Source organism: Halichoeres trimaculatus, unplaced genomic scaffold, assembly GCF_033239565.1.
Source record: "Halichoeres trimaculatus isolate MK-OKI-2021-1 unplaced genomic scaffold, fHalTri1.1 fHalTri1_scaffold_11, whole genome shotgun sequence".
Classification (NCBI taxonomy): Eukaryota; Metazoa; Chordata; class Actinopteri; order Labriformes; family Labridae; genus Halichoeres; species Halichoeres trimaculatus.
Window position 1 is genome coordinate 35,418,440 of NW_027437189.1, and position 15,027 is coordinate 35,433,466.

The 15,027-nt window shown below is 45.2% G+C and overlaps 1 protein-coding gene across 1 annotated transcript in view; it reads left to right on the forward strand.

Moving 5' to 3' along the window:
• LOC141799893 (rho guanine nucleotide exchange factor 10-like protein) overlaps positions 1-15,027 on the forward strand; it is a 60,297-nt gene that overhangs the window by 14,968 nt on the left and 30,302 nt on the right. The window contains exons 3-12 of the mRNA XM_074682306.1: positions 784-1,005; positions 1,092-1,119; positions 1,493-1,560; positions 8,410-8,664; positions 8,916-9,061; positions 11,948-12,061; positions 12,227-12,335; positions 13,718-13,821; positions 14,444-14,521; positions 14,822-15,001. Coding sequence (XP_074538407.1) covers positions 784-1,005; positions 1,092-1,119; positions 1,493-1,560; positions 8,410-8,664; positions 8,916-9,061; positions 11,948-12,061; positions 12,227-12,335; positions 13,718-13,821; positions 14,444-14,521; positions 14,822-15,001 — 1,304 coding nt within the window. The remainder of the gene's footprint in view (positions 1-783; positions 1,006-1,091; positions 1,120-1,492; positions 1,561-8,409; positions 8,665-8,915; positions 9,062-11,947; positions 12,062-12,226; positions 12,336-13,717; positions 13,822-14,443; positions 14,522-14,821; positions 15,002-15,027) is intronic.

Here is a 15,027-nt window from a genome sequence, read left to right on the forward strand (position 1 = left end):
CCAGAGCAGTGACAGAGCTAGAGTGTAACGGAGCCGGTCCAGTGTGAGCCAGATCGGGGACACATCAGGTGTATTTAAGCTGTTAGAATCATCACATTTTCAAAAGCCAGAAGACTCTGCTCTGCACTCAGGGGATTGTGGACTTTTATCATATTTCCTTCCCAGTGACTTATCTCTTTAAACTGGATCATGGTTAGCACAATAAGCAAATGCTTTTATGGTTATATCTTGTAATATTTCCTCTAACCCAGTTTTTCTCAACCCTGGTCCTGGGGACCCCCTGCCCTGCATGTTTTTTATGTTCCCGACTCCAGCACACCTGATTCAAATGATCAGCTCGTCATCAAGCTCTGCTCGAGCCTGATAACGAGCCATTCATTTGAATCAGGTGTGCTGGAGTGGGGTAACATCTAAAACACGCAGGGCAGGGGGTCCCCAGGACCAGGATTGAGAAACACTGTTCTAATGTGCCTGTCTGATCATCCTGCAGTGTGTGTGTGAGGGTGTCTCCTCTCCTCTGAATTGAGGAAAAGTTTCTTTAATTTGATTTATAGACCCTGCTCTCCAGCCAACAGTCCTGCCATAAACAGTAAATCCTGCAGTAAACTGTAAATCCTGAAACCTGCTGCTGTCAGACTCCATGAAGTTTTATTGATGCTGAAACTGAGAAGTGTTCAACCAAACAAAGACATAAAGAGAGACATGAGATGTCATTCTTTGTGGATCAGAGTGAAACCTCTCTGACACAGTGTCTGATGAGCTATGACTTTGGTTTACTTTCAGGGTCCCTTCCTAACGGGTCGTCACACATGGAAGATGATGAGGATGAAGACGAGCAGGGGGAGAAGTTTGAGTTTGATGATGAGGATGATGTTGGTCCTATTTCTGTGATGAAGAGTGACTGCAGCGCTGACACAGAAAAGACAAACCTCACGGTGCAGAGCGAGAAAGACGTGACGAGCGCAGGGCAGAAACAGGCCTCGGTGTTTGCACAGCACTGCTTCGGTGAGAGTCACAGTCTGTGGTGTCACATACAGACAAGATCTGGGTTATTCTGAATTGATTTAGACCTTTATTTCTGTTTCTGACAGGCATGGAGGTCAGGGAGTCTCCAGAGGGGTGAGTATTATCTTCTGGCCAAAGGTTAAACCTCCTGGTTTTAGCTTTCAAAGAAGTTGGGAGCATTCTGCAAACTGAACACAGGGTGGCGCTGAGCCCCTACTCACAGGTCCTCCAAACGTTTCTGTGCAGTTAGAGGAAAAAGGACTGTAGATGGTGTGTTCATGCTGCACAGGGAGAGGTGCTTTAAATGTTTCAAGGCCCCAAAAACCAGCTCAGAGCGTAACCTTTAGAGGAGCATTTATTTTCAAACTGTAAAGAAATCACCTGTAGTTCTCCCAAAGTGTAAAGACACAGGGAAACTTCTTCCACTAATACTGCAGACTCTTTCACTGTCTGGGTGAGAACTGTGAAGCTGTCTCTCTCTCTGCAGGCGCTCCGTCTCCTCTGACCTGGGAGCAGAGTCAGACAGTCTGTGGAAAGCCAGCTGTATCTATGAAGGTAAGACGTGAAAGAAGCAGAGTCTGTCAAACTGATTCTTCTGTTTCCACTGACTTGAGGCTGTTTTCTGTGTTTGGTTGTTCTCACTCGGACAGCTCGGTCTCCACACCACACAAAGGAGTGGCTCTGTGTGGTGTCAGAGCTCACCCTGCGCTTAAACAGAGGTACATAACCCCTCCCTGTAGTCCCCGCTCAGGTAGATAGAGGATGGGTGATTGTGCTGTGGTAGTTTTCCCATTTCTCCATTTGACTCCAGGACCCATACTCACAGAGCACCCTGAAAGAGTAGCTCTTAGTGACGTTATTTTTAGAAAAATCTAAGAATTGCTCACACTCGAGATTTTTCTTTGAATTTTCTCTCAGTAAGATAAAAGTTATTCACAAAGCATCTCAGGCCTTCAGAAAGCTCCTAAGGTGAAAAACTGTTTGGAGGAGGGAGAAGGACTTTAAGGAGCCTCAGGCTGTATTCAGACCAGAAAAGACCTTTGGTCCACTTGTTTGGTCTGGATTTTTTTTTTTTTCGTTTGGTGCGGTTCGTATTCAGATTGTACTTTTTGCAAGTGGACTATATTCTGTAAACACATCCACGTGTGTGACGATCAGTGCTCTCATTGGACAGCACTGACAAAGGGCGGCACACAGAGTACAGACCTGGAAATGGAGGTAAACATGTGCGTTTGTGCTCTTATTAGAGCTGCAAAATCATTTTCAGTTTCAAGAGCAGCTCCTTCAAAGCAGGCTTAACAACACCGTTTCAAATTTTGGAACAGCGAAGATGAATGCTCGCAGCAAGGAGACGCTATGCTCTGAGTGTCCTGACCCACAACATGCCAGCAACAGTGTGGCCAAACAGAAGACGGAGGATCAGGTATGAACCAAAGACGGTTAGGTTACGGTGGCTTTATAGGCCCAAAAAGCGCATGTATCCTGTAGTTAGTTCGGATGGACCTTGGTTTGTATTCAGACCTGCACCGGAGAACCACGAACCACACCAGATTCCGTTTAGAAGCAGACCAAGACCACCTCAAAAAGTGGGTCTTGGTCCGGTTGTTTGGTCTGGTTTGTTTGTGTCTATTCACACCTGCATGAAAAGTCCACACCAGTGTCGGAAACAAACCCTGGTCCTTTTAAAGTGGACCAAACAGTCCAGGTCTGAATACGCCCTTAGAGTGGGCGCTGACCTGCTGGGATTGCAGCACGTGCCAACTCTTCTCACACTCGTCTCTTGTGACACATTGGTTCCAATCAGGAGAGACCTAAAAACCAGAAAGAGTTCTGAACAGATTTAATGAATAAATGCAAAGAAAGTTTGGCGGTTAGAACCCATCAAGCGTTAAGCAAAATAATCATTGTAGGGGGTACAATGACGTTATGAATTATGAATATACCCTGATGGAGTCTAGACACTGGTGGTGGGGGTGAGTCTTGGGAAGGCTGGATCTGGGAGATTTGGTGAGGACTGCGAGGCTGAAGAGCAGAACTGAGCGATGCAGACTGGAGGTGCCCAGGGAGGAGGAGGGTTGTGATGTGAGCCTGAAAGACAGCTGACAAGCAAAAGAGACAGCATGAAATGATTGGCTTATGAAGTGGAGACGATGTGATTGGATAGGGAGAAAAGTTGACACCCCCTGGTCAGCTTATAGAGAGAAGCAGGAAAGAGAGAGTGAAGCAACAGAAGAGTGTGAGCACCCAGCCTTCCTGACTGAAATTTTGCTAAGTTTCATTTGTTGGGCAATGAGCTCCCAAGTCTCCCTCCTCTTGAGCTAACTGTTTTTAGCCTGGCTACGTCGTCGAAATACACCGACCAGAGCAATAGAGATAGTAACTAGTAACTTACTATCTCTATTGCTCTGTTTGGAACTATTCGAAGCTCCACAACTCGAAAGTAGACCGGGTGAAAGCGTACAACGGCATCTTATGGGAGTGTCGAAAGTCCTACTATCTCTATAGCGCTGGTGGTGTGCCAGCCAGGCTAAAAACAGTAGAGGTGACCAGTATCGTTGGTGCTTGCACCCCCTGGTGGTCTAAAGCTGTATCGCCACGGAGGCTCACAGACAAATCTCCAAACACAGATACAAATTGCTGCACGAATGTTTTCCTCTTCCGCGGCAGGAGTGTAGCAAAAGTCACGTGTGAGAATACATCCAATGTCGTGGCCAGACATTCACAGAACACACACCTTCACAGTAATGAATGTATTTACTGACCTGTCTACGCTTGTGGATCAGTTTACGCAGCTGCAGATTTATTTTACATATATGTGGATCTCACTACACACACCGTTTATTTTACACACAAACAGATTTTTTTTTTTAAATAGACACAGTTTATTTTACAGACACACAGATTTTGTTTTCACATTTAAGGATATAATTACACACAGACAGATTTCCTTTACAAATTTATGGATCTGGTAACACGTACAGATCCAAAAACACATTTGTAAATAGTTTTGCTACATTACTGGCCTCATACTGAAACCTTTAAAAAAGTAAGTTCAGAGTGAAGTTTTAAATGTTGGTGTTGTTTTGAGGTATTTAACTCTATGCTTGGAGTTACTTTGTAGTGTTGATATAAAGTAACACCACACAGTGCTACTTTAGACACCCCTCACTCATGGTTGCAATAATTATATGTTTTTCAATAACCTGTCCTTTGATCTGCACTGTTGACCCACAAGTTTTTTTTTAGCAAAGCTTCTCAGGAGAAATTCATTCAACTGCACTGTTTTAAAATTGGAGCAAGTGATTGCACCCTTATGATTTGAGTCATGATGAACTAAATACAAGGTTTAAGTTGGTTCAACTTCAATGCTAACAGTATTGGACTTAAACTACACTGCACTGTACACTCAAAGAAATCAACATGGGTGTTTGTTCAATCAGCGAAAGTTAAACATGTATCTTCTACTATATTTTTTCATGTTTATTGGTCAAACATGATCAAGTCATGTTGTTCTAGCACAATGTGCAAAATTGATAAAACTACTTGATTGCTTTATCTTAACTCAACCTAATTGGTTAAGGTAGGAATCCCATTGGCAACATCTCTCCAGAACAGAAGGTGGCAGTAATGTGCAGTTGGCCCTGTTCATTCATTTTCCACAGCGCTTATCCTGTGCAGGGTCGTGGCTGGTCTTTGGACACAGCTGTCATTGGGCAAGAGGCGGGGGTCACCCTGGACTGGTCGCCAGCCAATCACAGGGCTGACACAGAGACAGACAACCATTCACGCACACACTCACACGTATGGGCAATTTAGAGTGATTAATTAACCTAATGAGCATGTTTTTGGGCTGTGGGTGGAAGCCGGAGTACCCAGAGTACACAGATAGGCCCACCGGCCAAGCTGGGAATCAAACCGGTGACCTTTTTGCTTTGAGGCTGCAGCGCTAACCATTGCGCCACTGTGCAGCCCCGGCCCTTTCCATCAGAGGATAATTTGGGCATCATTTTGAAGGGTGCAAGTTTCCAAGGAGCTGGTGAAAAATCCACCTGCAGTTGCGAGGGGTGCATCTGGACATAACTTTGTAAACGTTTGTTCAGTCAGGACCACTTTTTCAAAATAATCTTCATCAATTTGCACAGTTTTATTTGGAGGTATGGTTCTGTTCTGGGACTCCTTGCTATTGCACGTGTTACATGAAAAGCCTGAGGCAGGAAGAGCACACCTTCCTGCTCATCACAAGCCATCATGAACGGCATAAGCAGGGAGCGCAGCAGCAAAAATAAAAACCCAGACAGAGCAGAGCAATCGACATGAATACAATGACAGGAGGAGCTGGGGTGGAGGTGGGTTGCCAAATGCCATCAGTGGATGCAGGAAGGAGGCCGAGCTAGAGCTGTTTAGATAGACCACTCTGAATGCAGTTTTCCAATAGGAGGCAAACACTGGAGTCAGCCGAGCAATCAGCTGATCTGTACTGATGACAGCTAAGCTGATGGAGCTTGACATTGTGGCCTGCCTGAACTAACGCTATGCTTGATTTTGTATAATTAGTACAAATTAATGAAGTAGTTTTTGTTATGACAGCTCATTGAAACCATGAGTGAGGAGTGAAGTTAGTGCATATGAGACCCTATTGTGCATAGAGATGGTACTTTATGGGCACAAACCAGTTGTCTGTGCTCAATGGATGCGGATCGACTGTCTGTGCTTGATGGGCACAGATTGGCCATTTGTGCTCGACTGGTGTGGACCGGCGGCCTGTGCTCGATGGGCGCAAACTGGTCGTTTGTGCTCGACTGGCATGAACTGGTGCTCATTGCTCCATATGCTCCAGATCATGTACCCAAAGATGTTTACATTTTATTCCGTGTTAATAAAACAAAATGTATTGATGGGCTTTGCTTTGTTGGCCAGTTTTAAATTGAAGTGTTTAAGATTACACAGCTGGTCCATGTAGTGGTGCTCAGACAGCCTACGTATTTACACTTTCCAAAGTGTAGATTTAACTCTGAGTACATGAAAATTATACAAACTCGGGTAAAGTGTTAAATATAACACTATGGGAGTTGAACTAACACTTTCGATTTTGCAGTAAAGGATAGAACCCTGAGGATTATGGGTATGCTAAAGCTGGCTGCCCTCACTCTTCTGTCACCACAGAAACACAGATATCTCTGACTGTGTACGCTCATGTAGAACTTGTAGTGAGTTTGTGTTTTTGTTTTCCTGAAGACCTGTGCGCCATGGCAGTAGATCAGTATTCCCCCCTGAGGGCTGTGGAGCTCTATGAGAGTCTTTACAGGAATAACAAACAGAGGCACACTTCCTGTTGGTGCTCTGCTAAAGACAACAACAACCTGAAGCTGTACCCCTGCTCTCCAGAACCCAGAGGAGAGTTAATACTCTCACTCTTTCCTTCATTTCCTCTGCTGGTTCTGGAAACACGCGAGTGGAGAGAGCATAGTGATGTCATGTTATAATCAGAAAGAGCTTCATGGTGTAGAATCAAGTGACTGTTGAAAGGACAGCACACAGAAAAAACACAGCTCATGAGTCCAAAATTTCTGCAAGCACACAGAAAGGTAACTATCAATCAGAGAAAGCAACAACAGAGAAATGATGATGATGATGATGATGATGAAGGTCTCAGGAACCGCTTCGAGACAGAGATCTGATGTTGGCTAACCTGAGACGCTGCTCCTGAACTCAAATATGAACTGGCACCTATTGGACTGAGTTTAAGATGTTCATAAATAATTGAAGCTGGAAAGACGTCGGGACCTGTGATACAGAACCAAAGTCTTTAAGACGAGTTGGACAGAAACTGAAAGGACCAGGTTTCAGCTCCAGGTGAAGGTGGGGTTTTCTAATCAAAGGGTGTATGAAGCCGATTAGAATACTAACACTTTATTCTGTCAAATATTTCAAACCTATCAACTTTTCATCATTTCTTCCAGTTGTTTTGTATTATTTGACACAAAATTAAACCAGATAGAAACTGTGTGGTTACATTTTTTTCTTCACAACACTCTCAGTTGAACTACGCCACTCAAGCCTCTTAAGACATGTATTCAAAGGGAGGACCAAGTGTGGGCACATCACCAAACCACCAAATAGTGCTCAAACCTGGTTCTTTGTCAGGACGACACCTGAAGGCACATGCCTGTTTGAGTTCAGCCTGTACCGTCCTGTCTCCTGAACACTTTGAGCTCAACACACTAATGTTTGTCAGAGTTTACTTTCTTTACTTTGATGACTCTTTGTCACTCTGCCTGTAAAAAACTTTAAAGTGATACTCCGGGATGGAACAAGTTGGGTCCTATCACAAGGTTTAGGGCAGAAATTACCCCTACAGCAGTGATTTTGTGCAGCAGAAGCCCAGAGCGCTCGCATCAAACACCCCCTCCCTGCTCCTCTGCTGGTTTCCTCTGCACTCAGATGGGGCCATATTTTACTTGACCAAAAACACAAATAAACGGACTCCCACCGAAAAAGTCTGATATCAGTCTGCATTCACGCTTTATTTAGAGAATTTTCCGCGCGTTACTTTCACACAAAAACACCGTGAAATATGGCTCTAGTTCTCATCGTGTCTCTTCGTCCTGGCAGACTACCTGCGTTTGTTTATGTCTGGCATGCGTGGACTGATACACTAAGCGGCGAGCGTCTCATAGCCAGCTGTGGCTCTGCAGCGGAGGTAGCGCCGTTTTACTACCAAGAGAACTAGAGCCTTATTTAGCGGTGTTTTTGTGTGAAAGTAACGCGCTGAAAATTCTCTAAATAAAGTGTGAATGCAGACCGATATCAGATTTTTTCGGTGGGAGTCCGTTTATTTGTGTTCTTGGTCAAGTAAAATATGGCCCCGTCTGAGTGCAGAGGAAACCGGCAGAGGAGCAGGGAGGGGGTGTTTGGTGCGAGCGCTCTGGGCTTCTGCTGCACAAAATCACTGCTGTAGGGGTAATTTCTGCCCTAAACCTTGTGAGAGGACCCAACTTGTTCCATCCCGGAGTATCACTTTAATGGACTTGTGATTTTTTACGTGTTCTTTTTTAAACATGTTGAATAAAGAATCAAATCAAACAGCTGTGACAGCCTTGGTCTGATCCGAAGAAATGAGGCATAAAATCTCAGAAATTGAAGAAGTCTGTACCAATGAGGCAGAGACGTCCTCTGGACCCTCTGAGTCCTCGGGTTATTGACGCTTGAGTCCCAAACTCTGAAAACCAGGATTTAAACCCAGTTTTGGGCTGGGGTGCTGCGGCACTTTGTTTTCCTGTGTTCAGCATTACTTATGATAAAAGCATGTCCAGTGAGGAGGTTTGTGACATCTCCACACACAGACGTCCCTGAACCCACTCGGGGAGCGTTAACACTGCTGTTCTGTGTAATAACCTTCTGCAGGAAAGGATCCTGAACTGCCTGAAGGCTCTCAGGTCGACTCAGGCTGTGCAGTGAATGGGTGCAGCCCACAGCAGGACCCGGCTCAGGATGAAGAGTCCTCCTCAGTCCATCCTCAGTCTGAGCTTCACACAGCAGACTCAGATGGACCTAAGAACCAGAGCACTGTGAAGCCCTGCAGCACGGACAGCGTGTTCAGAGACCTGGAGGTGCTTTATGATGATGTGCCTGCCGAGGGCCAGCAGCACCAAATGGAAGGTGAGAGCTTTCTGATTCAAAGTGCTGACGCTCCCTTGAAGAGGAATTCAACCTCTTTGTTATCCCAGGGATGTGGATTCAAACCATCACTACCCCTGGTGGCCAACAGGGGGCGCCTCAACTGGTTTAAAAATGTTATATCCTGAGAATATCAGTTTGTAAAAAGTGTTAAACGCTGTGTGATGAGTAATGAAATATGTTTTGGGCACACTCAGAGTGAAATGTGACTGTGTGTTTCCCTCGGTCTGAAGATGTTGATGATATCTACGAGGACATCCAGAGACCTGATCAGCTCCGCAGCTCCAACGGCTGGAGCTCCAGTGAGTTTGAGAGCTATGATGAGATGTCTGACGGTGAGACCGTTTCTCCAACTGCTCCGAGCAGCAGCAGCAGTAAGGTAAGGCAGTCCCAGGTTTGTGTGTGCTTGTGTGTGTGAATAACCTCCACAGAGTGTATGCCAGCAGCAGATAGACATGTGATTGTAATCCATCCTCCATAAACACATGAAGCCTTCTCTTCCTAACATGCTCGCTGACATCATGACACTGCCTGTTGTGTAACTCTTAAAGAGGTTTGCGTCACCTCTCTGTTAAAGTGAGTGTGTGTTGTGATGCTCATACAGGATGTCTGCTCATCAAAGTTATTTCAGTTCCACTTTTTCCACTTAGTTTTGATTTCTATTTTTATCAGAGCTCAGTTCCTGCCAGCCGTCTCTGTTCAGCTCTGGTCTGATGTCTCTCTGTAAGAAGGACACACTAATCCAGCTTTTAAAGTCCAGATATCTGGGCTTTGGTGTCAGCTGATACTGATCTGTTATTGATCTGAGACTGATCTGGTACCCGTATCAATGTCAGTGTTTCTTAATTTGAGGATGAGACTGAGAACGATGTTCTGGGAACTTTAGCCTTTAATAACTTTGTGAACTCTGGTGAAAGTAAGGACAACAAAGATCTGCCACACTAGTAGACCGCGTTCTCAATCATCTCCTTACAATGGCTGAGGTTGGTTAAAGGATGCAGCTAAAAGCTGGGAGAACAACTGTGCCCTAAATCATTAAGACTTTGCGGACAGAGAAGGTCTTTGTTGTGATGTGGATGATAATTTGTGACCCAGCGTACAGGAAAATAAGGAGGTGTAGGAAGACTGCACTGACCTGTAATCCCCACAGCACTGCATGAACAGTTTTCCCTAAAGAGACTGTTCAATGCTCATATTTCTACTTTTGTTTTTTCTTTGTGCGATGCAGCACCTTTTTCTCCTTCCTGTATCAATGATGAGGTCAGTCAACAAAGTACAGTACAAACTGTGAAAGTGAAAATGTGAATTTTGTCTATTCTCCTGCACACACTAAGATGTAACTTAGAACTTGGACATAGTTTACATCTTAACGTCCTTCCAAAGCACACTGTTATACAGATAACATGACTCAGCACTTTGACTGTCCTGTCCAAACACACTGACACATGGACTCTTCATTCTGATGCACTGACACGTTCACTGACACAGAAATTTACTTTGAGAGATGAACTAAGGATTTTGAGAAAGAGACTGGCTTTTGCAGGTAATAGATGGTGTTTTGCTATTTGTACAAACTGTTCTGAGAAATGCACTGACTTTTTTGTAAACCGCGAGGGTGATTCGAGAAATGTACCAAAGCAACTAAGAAAAAGTGTAATCCTGACTCAGTACTGCAGATTTCCTAAAGCTGTCGTTCCTCTGCTGACTGTGATGGCTACAGACAGAAGCAGGAATAAGACACAGAGCTTTCTACTCCACACTTCAGAGAAACAGAAAAACCCAACAACCATGAAAGTACACACGCCTTAACTTCACCTCTTTGGGAAGTTTGTTGTTTTTTCTAGATGAAGCTGTACAGCCTGAATGAAACCTGCTCTAAGAAAAAGAGGAAGTGATTTCTGGTCTCAGCGTCTCGCTCTGTCAGCACTTCTGCCTCTGCCGCTCTACGACTCTCTGCTGGACTTTCCCCACTCGCTCAGTCACCGACTCGCTCGTGTGAGAGTGTTTTGGAAATGAAACAGAGCTGTTTGAGTAAAGTTTGAGCCTGGACATGATCTGAAGTTAGTCTGCAGGGAGAAGGAGCTTTAGAGCAGAGGTCTGCTCAAGATGAGCTGGATCCTTTGAGTCTTTTTGAATTTAAGAGATCCTCTAACATATGTGGTAGGTGTTCTCTTTTATGCTGAGCATTGTCTTCATTTGAAGCCTTAAAACCCAAACCTGCCTGAACGCTGAGTGTGGGTACAGATTCAGAGACTCATCTGAGGAGTTTAAAGCTGACACTGAATCAGATTTCTCTCTTTTAGTCTGTGAAACCCTCAGGATCTGACTTTGGGTTTGCAGATTGGGACCAGGTCTGGGTCTAGAGTCTATAGTGGAGTTGCTGTTGTGTTGTTGAACTAATGCAGGTCTCTGTTGATTTCTTATCTATTGAATCATTTTCAGTTCTTTTTCACTTTTCTTAAGATTTTTAACCCCAAAGTAAAAAGAAGAACTTCTGAGAGAAAACCCAGGGGCAGAGAGCGGCCCGCCTGCCAGGCTGGAGCTGAAGCAGCTGGTGGAGTTAAAGGGACAGTTTGGTGTTTTTGACACGTGGTTGCATGAGTTGGTAGCAAGTGTGTGTGTTGGCTTCCTTTGAGAAACCTACAGGAGAAGCTGAAGAAAAGCTGGACCAGCAGCCTCTGCAGACAGAATCAGACTCTGACTCTACATGGTTGTGGCTCCTAATGTTCGCTTCACTTAGAAGATTTTCAGTGCTCTACAGTACTGTTGCTTTAAACATGCTGCAAAAAGTGAAGATGAAGCATGTGTTTACATCTTATTCTGAGCTAAATCATCTCATTGGTCTTTACACCCTACACACTTTGTTCACACCCATATTCATACCCATGTAAACTAAAGGAAGGTGGTGAAAATTTGGTGTCAAGTGAGGATCTTTGGATAGTGAGAAATGCAGACTGTAGACATACGTGAGCCTCTGGTTTCTTCTGGTTCAGAAAGGTCCTATAGTCCTGTTGGGACCAGGTCCCACTCCTGATAACAGAAGGACTGATTTAGACCCTAACAAACAGAATCTGATCTTCTTCCAGGAAACATCCAGAACTTCAGGTGAAAGTCCTCAACTAAGGATCCTTGTGATGAGGATGAGAGTGATAACGGCAATGATGATGATAAAGATGGTGTTAATGATGATGAAGAGGTGTCCCATTGTGTCTTTTTTGTCTTCCTGTCTCTTTGTGACACCTTGTCTCTGGTGTTTGTCCTCTAGCTCCCTGCAGACGTGCTGAAGCTGAAGGAGCGCTGTGCCGTCACCAGGAAGGAGCTGGCTCTGCGTCTCAGTAATCCTCATGTGTCCAACATCAAACAGAGCTGTGACACTAAGGCACGTATGTCCTCTCCTAAAAGTTCATCTGGATCAGTTTTTCAGGGGGTGGAAGAGGAGGAGCAGAAGGAGGAGAAGAAAGAGGAGAAGAAGGAGGAGAAGGAGGAGGAAGAAGAGGAAGGGTCAGAGTGGTCACATGGTTAGATGTCTTTCTTTGCTCAACAGGTGCAGCAGTTGATGAAAGCGGCGAGGAATGGTACCAAGGACAGTTTGGAAAAGACGAAGTTAGTCATGATTCGTAAAGTCTCCTTTCTACAGAGGAAAGACTCCACAGGTTAGTAGAGGCTAGAATCAGAGAAACCTTGAACCCTAGAATACTGCATGCTGTCCTGCACCAACATTAAGACCTGTACCAGTGCCCTGTAACAGAGAAACATGTGACAGACAGACCTGTCACAGCTCTCTGTAACCTCTGTTACCTGACCTGTAACCTCTGTTACAGGCCAGTAACCACTCCCTGTTACTGACCTGTAACAGAGAGACCTGTAACAGAAAGAACAGTAACGGAAAGTGCTGTAACAGAAAGACCTCCAAGAGAAAGCCCTGTAATGGTATGGCCACACCAAATGCGAATTTGCGACGAGAAAACGTACAAAGTCAATGCAAAGCCGCGTTTAGAAGCTGATTTGCCCCGGACAACGGGTTGGACACGTTTGGGGCGTTTGTGCGTTTTGGGGCATTTGTGCGTTTTGAGGCATTTGCGCGTTTGTGCGTTTGGGGCGTTCGCACGTTTGGAGCGTTTGCGGGTTTCGGTGTCAGACGCCGAAATGCTTGAGTTGAAAGTATTGAACTTTCGACGCAAATTTGCATGAAGGCTGTGCTGCGGCCACCAATCAGCAACGACATTCCCCCACAATGTCATTGATTTGATGACAATGGGGGGGGACTCTAACCTTGGAGATGGAGGAGAAAATAATCTGTGCGGCGTGTCGTCATCCAGAGTCATACGATACGACGTGTGTACTCTACAGAGACCAGAAGAAAAGGAGCAGGCTTGGTTGAAAGTCTCTGAGGAGACAGGTTTTGAAGGTAAGTTCTTTAAATATTTGTTTCCAGCTGGATTTGCCTGAACGGGTCATCACTGAGTCTGACTGTGTTTTCCTCAGTGGAGTTTTGAGCCTGATAGAGAGGAGGAAGGAGCGGGGCAGAGGCAGAGCCAGGGATAAGATGGAAGTTCTCTGTGCTCCTCTCTTTCCTCCACCCCTTCATTATCCCCAGAGAGACCTCAGGGAACATGGGTCGGGGGGTCAAGGATGAGGTCTCAGGGAACAGCCAGGCAGGGCTGGTGGAGGTGGATTACCAGGAAGAGGCAGCAGGCCTTGATTGTGATCTCCAAAGCTTTCACACACTCTCCTGTCATGCTTTGGAAACCACAGCTCATTGTTTTTCAGATGCTCTTTTGGACTTTCTGTCTTTAAATGAACGGGCTCTCTACTCAGCATGCGCAGTGCCGTGCTAAAGCATGTTCGCCCCTCAGCTTGTCGAATAACGAGCGTCCAGACTTGGGCGTTCACGTGGTGTTACAGGCGTGTTGCGCATTTAATTTCATGAGTTCGCATTTGGTGTGGCCGCCGCGTAACAGAGAGTCCTGTGACAGAGAGACATGTAACAGAGAGAAATGTAACAGAAAGACCTGTCTGTTTTTGATTCCTTCAGGTGATGGAAGGGACGATGTAGGTTACATGGACGTGTCTGTGTGTGAGTTTAAACACCCTCCACCTCAGCTCAGCCCGATGCCCGAGGGACTCAGCAGCCAGCAGGTGTGTGTATGAACATGTGGTTGTGTGTGTATGAACATGTGGCTGTGTGTGTGTGTGTGTGTGTGTGTGTGTGTGTGTGTGTGTGTGTGTGTGTGTGTGTGTGTGTGTGTGTGTGTGTGTGTGTGTGTGAGACATGTTTAGAAATTTCTCTCAAAATGTTACTGTTTTATCCACACAAATTTCAGATGTTTCTCCACATTTATTTACAACTTTAATCCAACATATTTACCTTTGTCATATTTTGGACACTGTTTTTCAATACTGAACATTTATTGCACTTTTTTTTGGAAGAAATTACATTTTACATTTGTCATAGCATGGATAAAGGACTAAACTGGTTTGGACTAACAGGTTTTACTCAGACTCTGCTTCAGTTTTCTGATCTCTGAACAAAAGCTCTGCGGTGACTCTTTGTGTGGATGACAATTGTTTTTATTTTTGGTGGAAAAACAGGTTTTATAAATGATCTGAAAGAAGAGAACAAAGTGATGAAGTCCACGTTCTGGCTTTGTCCCAGCTGTCTGAGACATGACGCTGTGCTGCTTCAGTCAGGGAGCTGAGGGGTAAATCAGTGAGGGTCTGAACATCTGGATTTCATGGAGTTTCTACTGTCTTCTCTCAGGTGGTCAGACGTCTGATCCTCAGCTCCATCGTGCAGAGTGAAAGCAGCTACCTAGATTCTCTGAAGAGAATCCTCCAGGTGAGAAACACCTTTCTCTGAGTAACTAAGGCCCTGATCAGGTTTTCATTTCAGGGAGCCTGTTTATGGTGACTGTAGTAGAGAAGAGGACCATGGTTTTAAAGTCTGAGCCCCAAACAGTTCTTGAGTTGCTCTTGTAGATTTCCTCATGGACTCATGTTGGTTCTCTTGGATCTGTCTCAGACTGGGTGTCTGAATGAAACACTCTTAATATTCAGGACCGATAGGATGAGGGTGCATGATGTACATGTTTTACAACCAGAGACCGAATACACCAAACCTGACCCCTTCATCTCCCAGGAGTACCAGAAGCCCATGCTGGAGACCCAGAACTGGATCCTGAGCCCAAAGAAGGTCCGTCAGATCTTCTTCCGCCTGCAGGAGATCCATCAGTGCCACTCCATGTTTCAGATCGCTTTGGCATCCCGAGTGGCTGAGTGGGATCACAGCGAGACCATTGGGGACCTGTTTGTGGCCTCGGTCAGTCACACACCACTCACTCTGTC